The sequence below is a fragment of the Poecilia latipinna genome, unplaced genomic scaffold, assembly GCF_001443285.1.
Source record: "Poecilia latipinna isolate Pla-1442-1.1 unplaced genomic scaffold, P_latipinna-1.0 Scaffold1797, whole genome shotgun sequence".
Classification (NCBI taxonomy): domain Eukaryota; kingdom Metazoa; phylum Chordata; class Actinopteri; order Cyprinodontiformes; family Poeciliidae; genus Poecilia; species Poecilia latipinna.
In genome coordinates, this window is record NW_015114413.1 from 60,742 (window position 1) to 80,450 (window position 19,709).

General features: G+C 39.0%; 1 protein-coding gene and 1 long non-coding RNA gene across 2 annotated transcripts in view; one reads left to right on the forward strand and one right to left on the reverse strand.

The window, feature by feature from the left end:
• Positions 1–3,810: 3,810 nt before the first annotated feature.
• On the reverse strand, positions 3,811–19,174 carry LOC106965284 (zinc metalloproteinase-disintegrin-like brevilysin H2a). The gene is made up of 21 exons (XM_015061287.1): positions 19,010–19,174; positions 18,805–18,881; positions 18,314–18,392; positions 18,106–18,182; positions 17,199–17,382; positions 16,991–17,053; positions 16,298–16,369; positions 15,936–16,105; positions 14,266–14,347; positions 12,860–12,993; positions 11,788–11,965; positions 10,090–10,179; positions 9,082–9,277; positions 8,887–8,992; positions 7,953–8,112; positions 7,788–7,868; positions 6,971–7,064; positions 6,790–6,895; positions 6,621–6,714; positions 6,454–6,543; positions 3,811–4,566 (listed from the first exon to the last, which is right to left on the reverse strand). The coding sequence occupies exons 1-21, from the start codon at positions 19,157–19,159 to the stop codon at positions 4,534–4,536; spliced, it is 2,316 nt and encodes a 771-aa protein (XP_014916773.1). The 5' UTR covers positions 19,160–19,174; the 3' UTR covers positions 3,811–4,533.
• LOC106965288 (uncharacterized) overlaps positions 4,626–19,709 on the forward strand; it is a 40,238-nt gene continuing 25,154 nt past the window's right edge. Inside the window, exon 1 of the long non-coding RNA XR_001428601.1 lies at positions 4,626–5,657. This is a non-coding gene — a long non-coding RNA (uncharacterized LOC106965288). The remainder of the gene's footprint in view (positions 5,658–19,709) is intronic.

The window sequence follows — 19,709 nt, forward strand, 5'->3', positions numbered from 1 at the left end:
GGCTTGATGCTTCAGAAACTGACCACAGAATTTGAATACGGCATTGAAAGTCTGTCATTTGAATGTAATTTTAATGTAAATGATCGTTTAATACTCTGAGACTGAAATGATGGTTTCCTGTTTGTATCCATATGAACAGGTTCAGGTGTTGTTCAGGGATGATGTTTATATGAAGGATGTGTCGGTAAAATAAAACGGCATCAATGCTGGAAGCTGTGGACACTGGTTCTCATACAACATGCTTCCTGCTCTGGTCACACCTAGCTGCATTTCCGTTAGCAATGCGCGCAAAACTTTGTCGATGTTCTGCAATTTCACAATTGTGGTGTTTTTATTAAATAAGAAACAATTAAAATGCCACATGAGTAAATTAATTAACATAAGTAATTTAGAAACGTGTCACGATCTTCCAACTGCTTCCTGCTGTCTTCTTCTTTGTGGTCTGCAATGTCCGGTTGTCAATGACGTGACTTATGATGCAGAAAATGTGCTTAAATTTGAGTTTTGTAAAATAAACCAATTTTCAATTCGGCCAAAAAACATAACCCGTCATCCTAGCACTAAAACTTTTGATAGAAAAACTTTTTCTTTTTTTCTTTTTTTTTTTTTTTTTACAAAATTGCTATGCTTCCATTAAGCGAATTTATTTTCAAAACATCAAACTGCGCAATAACTTGGTCAATGGAGACGCAGCTACTGTTTGATCGGGATTGAATATCAAGAGACGGTTTAAGACAGGGGGCTCCAAAGTCGGTCCTGGAGGGCCGGCATCCTGCATGTGTTAGTTCTCTCCCTGGTTTAACGCACCTGGATCAAATGATGGCTCATTAGAGACCTAAGGAGAACATTGACAAGCTGAAAAGAGTGTTACTACCACCAGGGAGAGAACTAAAACATGAAGGATGCCAGCCCTCCAGGACCGACTTTGGACACCCCTGGTTTAAGACAACCAGCTTCTGTAAGAAGAAAAAAGGACAATAGTTTTATTTTCTCACACAAAAGGGACATATTTATGGAGTATTTCCGGAAGCTGTGGACACTGGCAAACTCCGTTCTCCCCCAGGACTGCTTCGTTTGGAAATATGTTTGACGGCGTCGCCGCAGTTTGACTCTCGAAGTTCCATTTGAAGACTCTAAAAACAGAACTGGGGCGTGCTCTGCTTTTGTTTCACTGTTCTCATGTTGATTATACAGGTTGCCGATTCCTTTTAGCTCATAGCCATGAACACGGCACAAGAAGAGCAAGATTGGAAACGCCAAACGGCTTTGACGGCGCCGTACCCAGACACAATGGATTGAGTCACTGTGCTCAGCGGGGACGGTGCTATAAAAGGGAGCGCCTCCGCACTCAAGGCCTAACCGTACTTTCCTCATCTCAAGCACGGCTGACTCAGAGATGTAGTATTTTTAAAGACTCTCCGTCCCCTCTAAGTCGGCGGGGCCATCGACACCTGCTGAGACACCCTGTGTGTGTGTGTGTTTTCCCTTTTTCTCGGTGATCTAACTCTCTTGAGGTACTCATCTGTTCAGTCACTCCCAGCCCTTTAAAAACCGTTTTTTGCTAAAGAAACTGGTGCTCCGACACACCTGGCTGTAACTGCATTGTTTGTTTTTTTTTAACAAGGTAGGTGCATATAAGCTTTAAGATTTGGTATTGTCCTGTGAATTTATTACTTTTTTTTTTAAAACGAGTACAAAAACAAGTGGCAGCATCAGCAGGGTTTCCACACAGTCTTCTTTTTTTTTTTTTTTTTTTTTTTTTTTTTTGGAATTTGGTCAGAACAAGTACGGAAAAAGAAAACTTTATCCAAACATCCGTCTATCCTTCTGTCCCTCATGGTGTCCTTCGTTCCTAGTTTCCTTCCATTCTTTATTCCTTCTGTCCTTTTTGTTTCCTACCTAGCTTTTTCTCCATCCATCCTGGTGTCTCCATATCCGACCTTTGACCTCCCTTACGCCTTTCTTTTTTGCGTCCTTCCCTTTTCACTTCCTTGCCTTTCCTTCTATTTCCTGTTTCTCTCCCTCATACTGTTTGTCATTGAACTCTTCCTTCCTTGCTGTCTTGTCATTCATTTGTTCTTGCTAAGCCTAACCTTGTCTTTCATTGTTTCCTTGTTTTTCACATTATTTTCTTCAACCCTTCTAGCTCTATTTTTTTTGTTTGTTTGTTTGTTTTTTACTCCTTGTTACCTTACACCATTCTGGGCCTGTTTCTTTTCTTCCTTGTTCTTCTTTTGCATTCTTTCCCTTTGTCTTTCCTTCCTGTCTTCACTTCCTTGTGTTCTTCCTACCCTCCTGCCAGTCTCTGGTATTTGCAGGTTTCATAATTAAAAAAAAAAAAAAAAATTAGAAAAACTTGCCATAAATTTACAGGGAATGTTTTTTATTTCAGTTAGAAAACTGAAATGGATGTAGAAAGTGTTTTTATTTATTCTTTCTTCTTCTACACATAAAGTGTGTAGGACTCCTGTGTATGCGAGGAAGCTTGTAGTCACACAAGACTTCGAACTTGAGTTATTTGTTGAACATGTTATCTTTTGCAGTGCGGCTCATTAGATTTCTGGACTTCTCCCAGGAAATGAAGTTATTTTTTTGTTTTTTTTGTTTACATTCATCTGTGATGTTGGAAATTGTTTTTAAGGCTTTCCAGGATGAGCCATACAGTGTACTGACTCCTGTCAGATCTTAAACATATCTTTAAGAATGTTTGAAAAAAAAAAAAGTCAAATCTTATGTTAGCTGTAATAGAGGGTCAAGAACAGTATTGTATACGTCATGCAAGGCCATTAATTTGTTTATGTACATGTATCTTTGGGGGGGGGGAATAAAACTAATTCTAAACATTGATTTGACTGACTGGTGATGTTATCACAGCCGTTTTTCCTCTCCGTTGTAGCATCGCATTCATTCTCCCTCATCTAATGTGTCCATCCATAGATTGGTTTCAGTAAAGTTTTCATCCACACGAATCTGCAAAAACCTCCCCCTCACGTTGTTTGAAGCATGCCAAACCCATAGGGGGCAGTATAGCAGAAATCTTAAACCTATAACAGCCAATCAGATTTCCTCTAAACAGTCATTACTTTGTTAGAAATTAAGCAAAGAAACATTAATACAGAAAATTATTTTACACGGGTAAATTGCTTGAACTACTTTTAAATTGTATTAGAATATGAAGTTAATAATAAACTACAAGACCATGTCTATTGGGAATCATGTCAAAGGAAATACGTTGATTGTTGGATTATTTGTGGCAGACTAATGAGTGGCGCTAAATCTGTTTCCGTATTCACACAGTTTTCTCAAATGTCCACTTTGCTTGGATTTTTAGAAATAATTGTCTTTAGTGGTATTAAAGTTTTCATTTGGATGAAAAGCCAGAATGCAAGTAACAAAACAAAAAAACCCTATTTGATTTCCCAGACATCCACACACAGTGTGTGTGTGTGTGTGCGGGAGGAGGGGGTATTTTACTGTAAATTTTTAATTTGAAAGCAGGAATTAATCTCTTCTGCTAACGTTCATATATTCTCCATGCTCTCTCAAATTTTTGTGTTAGCGCTCCGATTTTCCTTGGTCTAGCTGTATAGTTTTTCAATATTTCCATTTCCTTTAGAGTTATTCTTGGGGAAAGTCGACAAGAGAAAAAACGTCTGTTACATGTTAAATGGTTTTCTTGAAAGGAGTTTTCCTATCTATTTAGATTTTAGTGCTGAAAATTCTGTATTCTGAGCCCCACTCTTCTTTAGTTCACCCCACCAGGGTTATGACCTCCTATGGAGCACAAGACTACAACATAAAAAGCACATGGCGGTTTGTTTTTCATTCTATTTGTTGAGTTTTAACAATTACATTCATCTGAAATGCTGCTTGTGTCATCATTTTTGCTATTTTAACACAATTTGATTATGAAACAAAAGTCAAATAATTACAAATTTACAACATTCATTGGGTATTCTGAGTTCAGTCTGCCAACATTATGATTTATTTCCTGGAAATGAAGTTAAACCACCAGCAGACATTTGATGATTTGTCAACTCTGATGTAAACACGAGCTAAAAAATTATTTTACAACGACGCTGCTTGCACATTACATTGACAATGTAAATAAAATATAAATATAAAAACATATTTCACAGTTTCTTATGAACAAAGACATGGCTTGATATGGAACATGAAATGCAAACATGCAGTAACTGCAGTCCAACGCGCCACTTTCAAACGGGCTGGTTCCACAGGAGTCACAGAGAAACGAACACTGCAGCTAAAAGCAGCTCTGCCCCAACAATGTTAGAAAATAATATACATTAATTACAGTCAGGGTCAATTTAATGTACAGTACACAAATGTGCCATAAGAAAACAGAAGTGAATCCCTGTGAAATCCATAGTAGGGTGCCACACAAGTTCAGTTTGTACTTCCTGTTGAGGTTGATGCAAACAGGACTCTGTCCCTGTGGCCGGCCAGCTGCCTCTAGTTGAAGACCAGAGGGAAGGTGTCAGTGTTCACCAACACTTGGCACCAGGCTGCACATCAGACCTTTGGGGGAGGTACGGGTCTCAGAGCCTGGGATAAACAAACAAATATAAATATATAAACATATATTTATATTTATGTCTTGATTGAAGAAAATGACCCTTTATGCCTTTGTATAAACTGAACATGATTCCCTGGGGGTTGGGCGGCAGACCCCTATAGTTGCCACTGCTGGGTCACTGTTACATGGGCATTATATCTGGCTTTATTTTTCCAACTCTGAGTCTGTTTTATGTTGTGTCATGTTGTCTGGCAGTTATTATTTAAGTGATTTATTGATTCTACAAGTCTAGCAGTATTGAGGTTTGGTGACAATGAACTAAAAAATGTTAACAAATTATTTTACACGGGTTTAAATCATTACTTACATAGGGCTGGGTTAGTTTAGATGATTTCCATCTCAGTTAATGAATAAAATAGTAATTTTTAAAGAGCCATCATCCTCAGCAACTACCAGTTCTCTCAATTTACACTTTAGCTAGATTTGTTTCCTTTGGGGTTAGCTGATTGTTTATTTATTTATTTATTTGGAATGTGTTACTTGTTGCCAGATTAATGACAGCACAGACAGGGAGGGGGGAAAAAAAGCAAGAAATGTGAGATTTACACCACCTGCTAGCTATAACTGGAGCTGGGCTGTTAAAAAGAACCAGTGTTGTGTTTATGTCTGTTTGTGCTGCCCTCTAGTGGTCAGTGTTGATTTTCACCACTTTTTCGGTTGTTACTGGTGAAACATTACATCTATAATTGACGTCTTAGTTTTTTTTTTAATCTCCCTCTTTTTAACATGACACCACCTGTCAATCAATCCAGTGGGTTTGTCAGCAACTAACCAATCGGCGGCCGCAATTTGTTCTGAAGTCAAACACCTGGAGGAACTGAACCTCCGTCGAAGTTGAATCAAGATTAATCAAGATTTGGTGAAAAAATAATTCGGAAAAATTGTTAAACGTTAGTCATTGGGGGATATGCAATTACGTCACGCTTTATCTAGAGAATTTAGAACACGGAATATTTTATTCGATTTCTAAAACCCAAATGGAGTCTGCGGCCGACCATGAGCAACTGAATACAACCGTACTGATCGACGGCATAACTTCCACGTGTTCGTCTGTATGAAGGTAACTGCATATAAATCACCCTCTTTTTTTTGTTAGAATTTCATCTTTAATGTTGAATGGTTAAGTCGAAGATTAATGCATAAAGCTCGATTGTGTGCTGTGGCTACAAACGTAAAGTTTCTTTGTAAAACATACGTGATCAATTGTGTCTGGGTCGACCCAGAACGTTCCTTCACATTCACCATATCTGTAATCCTTTACTAGACCCTTGGGCTTTGACATTAATTTCTCTGTAGTTTTCCGCAAATAACCCTAATGTATAGCTCGTTCTATTTATTTTATTTTTTAAATGTTAATGTCTGCCATCTTTGCCTTAGTGTTTGATAAGGCAAAAATGTCTCAGGTAGCAGTGAGCTTCACTATCTCAACTATTATAACTGTTTGTTTACTGGAGGTTCGCTCTACCTGAGGTATACTTCTACGTGGGCGGAGCGACTGATCCACTGTACGATCGGCCAAAGTCTGTTACGGTGGCGTAATACGGCCATTGTAGATTTTAAAAAAGAGCCAAATTTCAACCAAAAATTCTGAAATTTTTAGATTGATCTCAGGAGCTTTTGAAAATTTTTCGAAATTTTGTCATTTTCCAAGTTTAATTTTGATCTCAAAATTTGAGCTCTGCAAATTTTTGACTTTTCAAACTTAGAAATTCCTCCATTTTTTTTTTCTAAAAAAAATTCAGAAAATGAACATTTCAAAAAACGTCTGATTCTTTGATTTTTTTTTTTACTACTTTTATTTTCTATCTGCAATGGCCTTAATACACCATGGCAGCTGTCCCAGAGGAAGTGTTTACCTGGCGTGCAGCGATGTAGTTCTGGCTCGGTGGTTTGGGTCGGTTCCCTGCTGGAGGTGGAGGAGGCGGAGCTCCTTTGGGCTTCGGTGCCTAAAAGTTGAGCCATATAGTTCTAAGTATATTGAGCAGCTGATGTACAGTCCTGCGTCACGATGCCGTGCCGTTACCTGTCTGAGTGGCCTGGGCTGACTGATGGTGTATTCCTGGTTGACATGAGGTGCAGAGCTGCTTACTGCTGGAGCTTTTCTCTGCGTCTGTGAACTGTTGGGAAGGAATTCGGTCATCATCATGACGAACAGGAACAATAAAACCATCTGTGGGGTGAATGTCGCTTACACTGGCAGGGTTGGTCTATGTTTCTTCCTACACATGAACCCCACAACCCCAAAAACCAGGCCGAGGATCACCAGAATGACAGCCAGGGAGATGGCGATGATTGCTCCTGCAGGAATGAATCAGACATGAGTTTATCTGAATCCAGGATTTGTGCTGATGAACATCTGGAGACGGTTCGTACCAGTGGACAGAGAACTGAAAGCATCATCCTTTGCTCCGCAGTTAGGAGGCAACCAGCCGGGCAGGCACTGACACTCACTCCTGTGATTGCACACCTGAAGAGAACACACAGACTGGACCCTGAACACACAGACTGGACCCTGAACACACACATTGGACCCTGAACACACACACACTATCAGATTGAAATAAAATCCAGATGGGGGTATCGGTGACAATCTGCCTTATCCATAAGGGCAGATCTATTCAGTCTAACTCTATGCTCCATGCTCTGAGTGACATCAGGCTTTAGTATTTATTTTACATTATGTTTAGAACTCTTATTTGCACTTTCTAATTCCTAATTGCACAAAAACAAACTATTTATTGCAGTTTGTTTTTGTCCGTTTCAGTTTCTTTATTCTTTATTCTTTACATTGGCTGTTCTGCTCCTAATTGCACATTTGTATTTAATACCTTTATGTTTGTGTTAAAAAAGACATTTTTAATCAATTAATCTGTTTTTGGATCGGTACTAAACCTCAGATATCGGTATCGGAAGTGAAAAAAGTGGATTGTTGCGTCCCTACTCTTACCATTTACTATTATTAAGAGAAGTAAACCTTACTTTATTCTTTAAAATTGACATGTCAAGCTTTATTAGTGATTTTTTTAAAGCACTTAACAGAAAATGTTGTGGAGTTGCTCTAAATTGGACATCTGAGAAGACAGAAAGTGACGGCTCCAGATGAACAGCTGGTGCCATTTGCAGAATGTTTATCACTCCAATCTAGACACAGTTAGCGTTTAGGAAAGCTGTCATGCTGGCGTGTACTCACAGCGTTGCCGGGGCATTTTGCCGAGCAGTTTGTGTTTCTGTACGCACTCTCGAGATCCATGCACTGGTTCTGGCTGCACACCTTGAAACACACAGACACACTTTGAAGCTGCTGCGAACACAGGGTGATAAATCTAAAAACTTGGAAAAAGTGAAAAACAAGTACCTTTCCCTCTCCACACATGGTGCCTTCATCCACCTGCCCGTAGTCTTTGGTGTAGTCGGTAAAGAACATCGCCTTGCAGCCCGTAGAAAATGTGATCATTTGGCCGTAGATTGGGTTCGGATTGCCGCCCTGGCAGAAGAGCTTCCCACACAAAACATCTCTGCACAGAAAACAAGAGGCTCATGTTTACGTCTGTCCCTGAACTTCACCTGAGGGAGCTGAATGGGAAATATCTCGACCAATTAGAGATGCACCAATCAGACTTAGTAATCGACTCCAGTTCTCAGATGCCTTTGAGGTTTCATTTTGATTTTGTAATGGGGCCATGGCAGATGGAAAAAATTTGGGGAAAATTTCTGCCAAAAAAACAAAATTTTTTGAGATTAATTTCAGAAATTTTGTAAAAAAAAAACTGGAAATTTCAGAGATTCAAAGTTTGGAGCTCTGGGATTTCCTTAGTTATTCTAGAAAATTTGAGTTTATTTTTTCTAGTAGTATAATAGGCCACCTTTAAGCTTAATTTTGTTATCAAGTGGTAGAACTGTGAATTTATGCGACTGTTTTTGCAATATTTGTTTTATGATGTGGATTCCTGGAAGAGCAGCCATTGTTACAGTAGTGACTGATGGGGATTCAAATAAACAAACAATCCTTTAAAGCTACTTATTCATTTATTTGTTAAAAAATAGAGATTTTAGTTGACCTGCATTTTAGGAAAGGATTAATAAAAGCCAATTATTTCATATTGGGAATACGGATCACAATCGGCGACGATCAGTTTAGTTGTATTTACTGAACAGCAGGTTGTTTCAGGCCTGTCAGTCACCGATCGGAGCCATCAGCTGTGTTGACTGTTAGTTTCTGCTGGTTTGTTTGGTGCATCACTAGAGTTGGGGATAATAATAGTAATTATAAGGACTGTTCTGAGACTCACTGTTTTTGGCAGGGAATAAAGTCGGTGTTGGAGAAGCGTTTGCAGTGACCAAAGTTATTTCCTTTAGTGTTGTAGTTGTAGCAGGACGAAGGAGCCTCATTGGCAGCTGGACAGACGAGAATCAAACCGTTTCACAGCTGACCTCGTTGTTGTTAGTCTCACTTTTGAACGTCACCTGAAAGCCGAGTCGCTTACCGTTGCCGTAGACCTTCTTGCACTGCGCTGCCCTCTGTGGACACTGACCGTTGTAGCAGTAGCCCAGACCCTTATCGCATGGGAGCCCGTTCACAGCGAACACGTCCTCGGGACAGGTGGTGCTCTTCCCGTCGCAGTACTCGGCCAGGTCGCAGTCGTCCTTCTTCCTGCGGCACTCGATAGAGCGAGGCTGGATCTGGGTGGAGCAAATCCCGTTACCACAAGACATGACGCGAACGTCTCTGGTGCTGACGGTGGATTTAAAGCATCCAGGCGTTTGCTGGATGCAGAGCTGTATGTTTTGTGATGCAAGCCTTATCAAAATGTAGAATAATGGTGCAGCAAGTAATTAAAAGAAAGCATCTTGAAATGCCTTCTGTATTTCAGATCTGATGGTTCCAGTGCGTGACTCATTTCTAATCAGGGAAATAATTTTTCTATATAGATTTGAAAAAGTTGTGGCTACAGTTTTTTTAATGTCTCCATTACTCAGATTGTCTTTGTCTCATATTGGAATTTGTTTTATGATCTAAAACAGGAACGTCAAAAACTTATTTTCAGCCAGATCCAGATCTTGAATGTCTTCGAAAGGTTAGTTGTGGCAGAATTTATTGGTGAAGTCCATCAATAACCTGCTAAAACATTAATAAATAGCTGTCGCTCATATTATGCTTAAAATGAAATATTGAAAGTTTTTCTTACATTTGACAGTTTATACAGATAAAAATGCCTTGATTTGATAAAACAACTGCTATCTGGAAGGTTGAGGGCCACATACATGGTTGTGGCGAGTCGGATTGAGTTTGACATGTGATCTAAAACATTTAAGTGTGACACAAAGCAAAATCCACCCCCCAAGAAAAGTACTTTTTCATAAAAATTTTTTTGTTATAACTCAAAGTCCACAAGAGGGCGGTAGTGCGCCAAACAATTGTGTTGCTGATGTCCACGGGAGCTTTGCCGTCACTGGGCTGTTAGGCTGAGAGGTGATGAATGATGTCGACTCACCTTGCAGTTCTCGCAGCACTCGCCTTCAGCACATTGTGAACCTGCGCTCAGGGTGCAGGTGGTGGCGTTGCAGCACGGGTTGGTGCATTCCTGTAAACGGCAACGTGTTTAACTTGAAGCGTCAGAGAATTTCTCACATGTGAAACTTTGCATTAAACCCCGTCACATCCTGTATCAATCAATGTTGTATTTTTGTAAAGTTTGCAGCTTATTTTTTGTGGTGTTGCATCATGGTGAGCGATTAGGGGAACGTTCAATCGTGGCGAAGTTGATCTTTTCACTCCAGTCATGTACAGGACAAAGGTAATGCTGGAAACAAATCTCGCTGAAATCTCTCTGTCCAGTCAGTCGCTTAAAACCTGGCTTCATGTTAGCAGTGTTAGCTTCTGCTCTGCATGCTGCTCCAACAGGCGACCGACCGCAGCCATAATTCTGAGGTATGCTGCATGTGCAGCCAGTGATTTCCACCAGAGCTGACAACAGGTCCAAGCAGAACTCTGAAAGGAATGTTCTGCGTTGTGAAATCGACTGCATGGCGTTATAAGAAACCTTAACGTGACTTGTCAAAGGCTTTCAGCAGCCTTAAAGTAACTGAAGGGGAGAACTGAGAAGTTAAATATAACAATAAATAAGAGTCTAGTCAGTAGTGCTAATTAGAAGAAATAAAGACCAAACAGCGATGAGGAAAAAACAAGCAGTATGAGAGTTGGATGCCCAGCTGAGTGCTGCTGGTTGTTTCCTAGAATCACCCGCTTGGTAATGGCTTTAAAACAGAAACATGTCTTGGTTTGTCAGGAAGATTCCAGATCACGAAACTTCGACGATGACAGGAACTTCTGTTAGATTGATAAAAGCCCCAAACGTTGGTTTTAAATGCCGAATGGAGACAAATCTGTGCCACTGCGTCAAATCTATAAACAAATTTCAATCTGTTTTTGACATACACGTGGAATACATACATTAAATTTAAGACTTTTTCCTTAAAAAAACCCCCCATGATTAACTAAACAATGGAATTGGTCATTTTTCTGTCACCAGGTTTTTTCTTTAATCTGTCAATCATTGGGGACTGCAGCTCCTAATTTTCAATTAAATATTTTATTTGTGTAGTCAACCCCTTGTTTCAATTAAAAGTGCAGTTTTTGTATAGCTTGTCTGAGCCCTGAATGTGCAGAGTGTTCATGTCTCGCAACATATTTTCATTTGAACTGAGGTCTGTACTGCTGCTGCTCCATTCAGCAGGTTTTCTTCCAAGAATTTTCTGCAGGTTCAGGCTACAGATCATTTCTAAGCTTCATATCCTGGACTGTTGTCTTACGCAATGAATGCATCTGATATATATATATTTTTTTAAATGACTGAGTCGTCTCTATGTTAAACAGAGGGTTAGTTTTCTGTCTTTGAATGAATTTGTATTTAATTTGCATTAAAATATTTTAGTTTGGTTCAGACAGGTGTCTGCTGGCAGAGGTTTTGGATTTGAGTATATTTCTTAATGCATTCAAAAAAAAGTTCAGTAATGAAATTGAAATCTATTTTTTAAACTTGCATCGACTTATTTGGAAATCAACCTTTCAAGGAAATTATGACTAAACTAAAATCTGAAATGTCCTTTTTATTGTGAAAAGCAGCATAGCAGTTTTAAGTAAGGCCATTTAAATTTTTTTTTATTTTAGATAAAGTGCTGTTTTTATGTACCTCCACAGAGCCACAGTCGCACTGCTCTCCCTTTTCCAAAAATCCGTTCCCACAGACTCCTGGAGCCACGATGCTGGTGAAGTCTGGTTTGTTGAACATGCAGCTGGGGTTGCGGGTTGTCAGGTACCTCTCATAGTTGGTGTAGCTGCAGGTACTGAACGTGCGTGGAATATTATAGCTGCCAAGAACAAACAAAGTTTTTTTTTTTTTTAGCTCCCAAATAAGACACCACAGTTAGCAACAGACCTCAAGATTGCCTGGAAAAAATTAGAACTTGGTTTAAATAAGAAAAAAAAAAAAAAAAAAAAAACCCACCCCCCCCCAGAAATTATTAAAAATGTTTGATAATTAAAATATAAAAATACTTAATTTGGCTTTACAGTTGTGCACAGGGTTTTACAAAACAAAGAGCTTAGCACTTATCCCTGAGGAATCCCAGTTCTGAGCTACAGAGACATGGAGACATGTCCTTACAGCTTTCTGCTTCATCTGTCAAAATATTCAGGATCCAGTGGCAGTTAGGCCTGCTCTCCTGGTCTCTTGGTCCCACAGCTTCATGATGATGTATAATGTTAAACGTCTCTTATCAAAGTTTGGCTCAGTTATTACTAATTTACTTTTACATTACTGATTATTTCATTAGTAATTATAATGTGCCGTAAGATATTAAAACGGCAATATACTTCTGGTCTGACACTTGTCTCCCCAAGTGCTACACAGCCAAGACATAGCATCTACTGTGACGTTAGTAGATGTGTATAAAGTCACATCTACTTTAAATTGGTGCTGCAGTGTTAGCCTGTTAAAGCTGCAGCACTCTGACCTTTTCTTTGCAGTCCTGTCGCCAAATCAGGAAAGGAAAAGTTCCAAACTCCAGTTATATTATAGTTTACACATCAGCAGCAAATCCTGTGTTCTCCATTCTGCTGCTTATCTTTCTCTCACAACACCCACGCACGCGCGCACACACACACACACGCACAGTACGTAAACAAGGCGATCTTTGACAGCATCGGTGGCTGACCTACTTTAACAAACACGCCCTTTGAGGCAGCTAGCCACCGTTTCTTACCTGAGAGCTGCGGCCATGATGCAGCTGTCCCCAGAACAGGAGCAGGCACTGGAGTCGTCGTGACTCATGCCCAGGTTGTGGCCCATCTCGTGGGCCAGAGTCGCTCCCACTGCAATGGCTCGGTTGTTGTGATCCTAAAGACGAATAGAGGCGCAGCTGAGCCCAGAACCTGCAGTCTAACTTCAATGAAGAACCACCAAGACTTTGAGGTTGGAAGGCCTCATTGACATCGTCCTAATCTTTTGCTCCCTCTACAGCTTCTTGATCGGATTCCACTTGAAAATGTTAATATTCTCTTAGTAACACTCAGGAGACGGTGAATAGGGTATCATGTACTGTATAGGACAACAGAAATGTATCTACCAGTAGTACTCCCCGCATTACTGTAAAAATCTTTCAAGTGTGTACATAAGTATAAAAATTAGTATGCTCACCCTCAGGTCGTATGTTCTTCACATTTCCATTTAGCCATTTTAGAATGATGGCAATTTTTTAAGATGGCTGCCATTTTTGAGATAAAATGTTACCCATTTTTATGACTTGTGTGAACGTTATGACTCGCATGTTTTTGACAACAGTAATCAGTAATCTTATTCATAAAACTTTAAGGAAATATGTGCCAAAACTGAAACTGAAGACTTTACAAGGAGATGAAGATGTGACAGTCGCCTTAATGGTTAGCATTAGCTTCCCCTGATTTTTTTTTTATTTTTTTTATTTTTTTTATGCGAGTAGCAGTATAGTATTAACATAATAAATATATTTTTTTTAGCAAATTAGTGGTTAGAGAACCTAAATTTCTGACAATCTGGCAATAACTACTGCAGATTTAATGCAAACATTTGTTCTCCATCAAATCTGTGGCGGCCATTTTGGAAAAAATGGCCCCAAGAAAAAGGAAACACAAGATCAAGAAAATATACATTTGCTAAGGTACAAAACAAGTAGGCTGTGTTTTGACTCTAAACACATCTAATTGGCAATTTTAGAGATTTTTTTTTTCCCATGACAATCCTGGTGGTCATGTTGAAATTTTCAGTCACTAATGTTAGGAAAAAAAAAGCAAGCCCCAGGAAACATCTGTGACAAGTTAGGTTCTTGTATCCGCATGTGAAGATTTTGCTGAAATATTAACCAAACTACTGCAGTTTGGTTTCAAATCAAATCATCAATTAAATTATCTAGTCAGGACTGAAGTGAAGTATTTGAGAATTCATATTACTGGGTTGGCAAGCATTTTTATATCAAAATACCACATTTTTCCAGTCATGATATTCCATTCTTTTCCAACCGTCACAGCAGCACAGTCTCAATAATCTGGAAACAATTTGGATCCAAATGATCCGTAGGGCAGACCTGGAGTTGTGTCCCTTAAACCGTTCCAGGAGCAGTTAGCTCCAGCTCACCTGTACGACCCCGACCGAGTGGTCAGTGCACAGAGTCCCGATGTAAGCCAGACCCACAGTGGCTCCTTCAAAGTCGATCCCGCTGAAAGACACATTGAGGCTTTTCATCACGGTTGCATTCCATCTTCTTCATTTGAATAAATGTAACATCTACAAAGCTACAGGAAATATGATTATTATAATTCTGTGCATTTTACTTCCTGTACTCATTTGTACATAGACATACTTACCGGTTTCACCAATGTACAAATTGGTTATGAAATTTCATGCTCATTGTTTGGCTGCCAGCTGGTTTACAGTTTCATATTATTGCATGGTTTATCCATATCTCTTTAACATAACTGCACAGAAATAGATGTGTTATGATGATTCTGTTTTTTTTTTCTTGGACATGCCTTCAATGTTTTTTTTCAGAAATTCTCTGATGTGAACATAGGAGCTCAGATTATGACACCGCTGCTGTTTTGCAGCAGATCTTGGCATAGTGATGAAACATGTTGCACAAGAGTCGTTTGGAAACTAAAAACATCTAGAACATTCAGATCTGTTCAGATTGGGATTTTCTAAAGGCATCTTAATAAACTAGAATATAATTTAAAAGTCATTTATTTCATTAACTGCGTTCCCTGCCTCAGGTGTAACAGGTATTAACAATGCATGGATTTAAGTCAATATTTTTTATTTATATTAGTTTTGATGATTATTATTTATAGCTAATGAAAACCCAAAAAGTAGTATCTCAGATGATTTTAAGTTGTTTTGTTTTTTTTGCATTCATTCCTGCATGAATGCCAGGCAATGACGCGATATACGCGTAATCAGTGTCAATAGAAAATGCGTTCAATAGACTGTTCAATAGTTTCACTGAACTCTGATTCAGAGCCGAGCAGCATTCTGGGGGATGTAGGCAGAGGAAAGGCTTTAGCCAGCTAAGGAAGGTTGGTTGCATCAGCTGATTCGCTGTTTGGTTACCTAGCAACAACCTGTTAGAGCAGCAGCAGTTTCAGGTTTCACCACTGTGCGTCATAACTGCTTTAAAATAAACAACGGCTTGGAGTGAAGGCAGAAAATGAGTAGAAGAGCTGGAGAGGAAACTGTGGATATGTCACCAGTTTGGTAATATTTCAGACATTGAAAGAAAAAGAAAAAAACAAACAACAAATCAATAATTATCAATATCAACTGATATGAAAGACTTGTATCGTGATGCATTTTTTGTAGCTGTATCGCCCAGCACTATGTAGACTTCAACATGGCCATAAACATAAAATTTCAACCATCAAAATGAACAGAAATAAAAGCTAAAAAACTATTGCTGCATTTCCATTGACCTACCATTGACCAAAGTGGAATTATGAATATAAATCCACTTATTGGAAACACACCAATTTTGAAATAATTCACATTTTTTGGTTTAAAAGTTTTTGCATTAGGGTGAGGTGGGTTTCCGGCAAAATTGTTGCAAAATCGCAGCTCATGTTTGCGTAGTGAATCTATAAAATACAAGAGTTACTGAAGTAACTGAACATCTTGGTCATTCTGATCTGATAATACACCTGTCTTCATGCAACATCCTTTCTGTTGCACAACACATGCACAGTTGGAAAGGGATGTTACTCCATTCAAGATGACTAGAAACAGAATGACTTGTACTCAGAGGTTAGTCAGACCTGATGAGGTGTGCGTTGTCGTGTTTTATCCGTTTCGCCAGCTCGGAGTTTCTCCAGTTCTTGAAAGCCTCCAGGTTGGCGTTAGCGGGGTTGGTCACAGAGATCAGGTCGGTATTAGACCAGACCTCCAGACCCACCAGACCAATAAACGTCTTCAGGGGTTTGTATGCCTGCAGGTCATCATAACAACAAAGTGAACTATTCAGTTTCCCATTCAAAGCCCTACAGAGGTTTTCCAATATAACGAAAGACAAATTATTAAAAGCAGCAACCTGGATGACGTAAGCTGTCTGCTGAGCCATAAAATGATTTGTTGTGGAATTTGCCCAGGAAAGGCAGCAGCAGCAGCAGCAGTGACTCACCATGTTGACAAAGTTGACGATTTCAAATATCCTCTGTCTCAGCTTGGTCTGATCTTTGTTCATCTTTGCATACTGAAACAATATTTGGTTGTATAAAAAAAAAGTTACATCCCGTTTCCCAACAGCTGATTCACATTATGAGAGGCAGCCGTAGTTTAGACCAACAAGTTAAGACTGTATGTGACTTTAAAAACTGTTTCAGTACTCTGCCTGACAGGAAACACTGAATGATGACGCTAATTAACAGAGCTGCTATTTAAAACAGTGAAGGAAGAATTGTTAAGCTCTTTTATATGAGATAAAAAAAAAACCTCCTGATATGAAGTCCACAATCCTAATTCTGTACAGGAAACAGAATTAGTGAAGCCATTTTGCAGAGTCAGCAGATAAGTTTGAAACTCTTTCATTTTAGTTTGAGAAAATTTAAACTGGCAAACTTGAGGTACAAACAAAAGGAGAGGTACAAATTACTTATAGTGTAGTTTTTTGGTTTTTTTTGCTAATGATACATTAAATATAAATACATTTATGCATGTTAACTGCATGTACTTTTTCATATGTATGTGTGTGTATATATATATATATATGTGTGTATGTAGTACACCAAGTATTGTGAGTGAATGGTTGAATCATTTTCAAATAACCTATGAGATGTGTAATATCACAATGAAATAGAATTATTGAAATTCTTACCGCTCGATTATCAGCTACAAGAACGAGTTCGATGTATTTCTGCTGCAGTAGAACAGGAAGACCCTGAAACGAGTCAAAAACATTTCAGTTTCCCCATAGAGCTTTACATCACCGTAGTCATTTCTATAACGTTTTCTGACTGTATCCCTGCCACCCAAAGTCACATTTAACCTCCGACAGCGAGACCAAGGCACAAACATGTACCAACCCCAGATCTGGAGCGGCTCCGGCTTGTTGGAGGTTCCATGTCGTCCTCCCAGGAAGTGTTTGTAACACCACACACTGCAGGTGACAAGTTCCTGTCGTTTACGGTCGTCACAGCGTGCTCACCCTCGTCGCCACCAGATAGAGGCTCAATCAGGTACCGCTGTTCAGACGTCCTGAAGTAACCCCTAAACCCAGAAGGTATCCTCTTTTGAGAGCAGGTATCAGTAAAACACTCACTGCAGTTCACCACCAAGCAAATGGAAGCAAGAAGATGGTTAACCAGGATAACTATGTTAGCATCTTTAGGTTTTGTGTCCAACTATTTTCTAATTCGGCACAAAATGACAATTTTCTGACTGGGATAGAAAAAAATTCCTTTTCAAATTGTCCCATGCCATGAATTAGTTTGTGTGTATATAGCATTCAAGATAGCTTAGTCAGGTCAAGCTAGCTTAATTTTGAAAATATAATCTTTACTTAAAATAGGCAGAATTTTGCTGCGTTTGGATTTTCTTAAGAAATATGTGACTGTATTAACATAATGTTAATAACAATATTCTCAACCATTTTGTTTTATTTGCAAACCCAAATCCACCGATTAATTAGAAAGGAATTAATGACCTTTGAAATTTTGAAATAAATTTTGAATGAACAAAACAAGTAAAAAAAGTAAATCGGTCTTTCCAAAGCATAAACTCCTACTTTACTGTTTCATCTTTCGAGATAACACTCATTTCCTAGAATGAAACTAATTTCATTCTAATTCCATTGTGTGTCCAAGGCTTTATACAAGCTATAAAATTTAACATGCAATAGTGTAGCTGTTCAACTGAAACCATTCCACTTTATCTACACTAAATCAGCATTTCACACGCATAACATGATGAACAGATATGCGAGGCGCTTACCTGAGTCCCTCACATGTACTGATGCTAGCAGATGACTCGCTGTCATTCACAATCTTTCCATGGTAGTAACAGTGATCCTGACCAAGACAGAATATTAACAGGGATGAATGTAAATCATCAATAGCAATTTTTTTTAACTTTAATTTTCCAAATACCTATACACCTAAAATTATGCACACAAAATTCAAACTCGTTCAAAAAAACTTACGACATCATGTGGTCTCGTGGTGACCCGAGTTCCATCTTCTTGGTAGTAGGTTTCTGAGTAGTCTCGGGTTAGTAACTCACTGATGAGAAAAATGAAATCATATGCATCATCTTTGTTCTATATAAGGAAATTCAACCTTGATTCTGAAGAGATGTGATGTTCATGACGAGGAAGTTATGAAGAAAAACTTATACCACTGTGTGGGTGTTTTTTTTCTTATTTTAAACACAGACAGACATACACATGTTTGCGTGGCTATTGTTGTGGGGGACGTTCCATTGACTTCCATTCATTTCTACAGCCTAAACCTTACCCTTATCCTAACCCAGTCTTTACATAAATAACCCTAACCAAAACGCAAGTCACACCTTAGTCCTAAATCTAATGTAGTATGTGTCAGGAAAATGGTCCCCACAAGGTATTACAAACACACACACACACACACACACACACAAGATTTACACTCCCACGCCAGGGAAGTGAGAACATACTTATTTTTCTCAAGTTGTAAATGAATGTCTCTTCCTCCAACAGTCATTGCATATTTAATCGTCTCTGGTCTGACGTACTGAAGGGGATAGAGAAATGAAAATTATGCTTTCTGTTTAGTTTTTTTTCATTCTCAAAGCCACACTCAGAACTTGTAAAAGTATATGAAATAATCAATCTACATGAAATTGAAGTAGGAAGATCTACCTCTGTGCTTCTTTTCCTGACTGCATGAAGTCTGACAGGTCGAACCACCTCATAGTCTGTCCCCACTTCAAAGGTTGGATTGTGGCTTTCTGTGAACACACAAAAGGAGACGGCAGATGGATATACCATATCCAAATCTCTTCCCACCATATTTAAGGTTCTCCTCAAGCCATCAAAAGTAAATCAAGAACTCCAAGCCTCGTAAAGGAACATCTGAAGTGTAAGTCAGTCGAACAGTGTGCCGTTTCAAATATCCTATGGGATCGGCTTCAGAAAAGTTTTCATCCACATGAACCCTCACAAACTCATGTCGGGAAGCTTTCTTGTGAAAGACACTGAATTAGTTGCATTTGTGTACAACCTGGATTAGTTGTAGCAGCTGCGTGGTGGCAGTCATAAACCCACTTGTTTTTGCAATACCGATCTACCCCACTTTATCATAAATGATAAATCTTTCATCGTTTATGGTGACCTCAGCAAAACTTATCAACAATCCTCCATGCTGGAGTCATTTTTCCCAGCAATACACATCGTCCAACATGCTGGGAGAAGTAAACAGTAAACAGAAGTCTCCGTTTAGAAATGGTTATACTACTTGGAGTAGATGCACTAATTCCTAACATTTTGTTGGCTGAGCCACCCTTACAACCTCTTACCTCTAATGCTTTACACAGCTAAATGCACCATCAATCCCTGACCT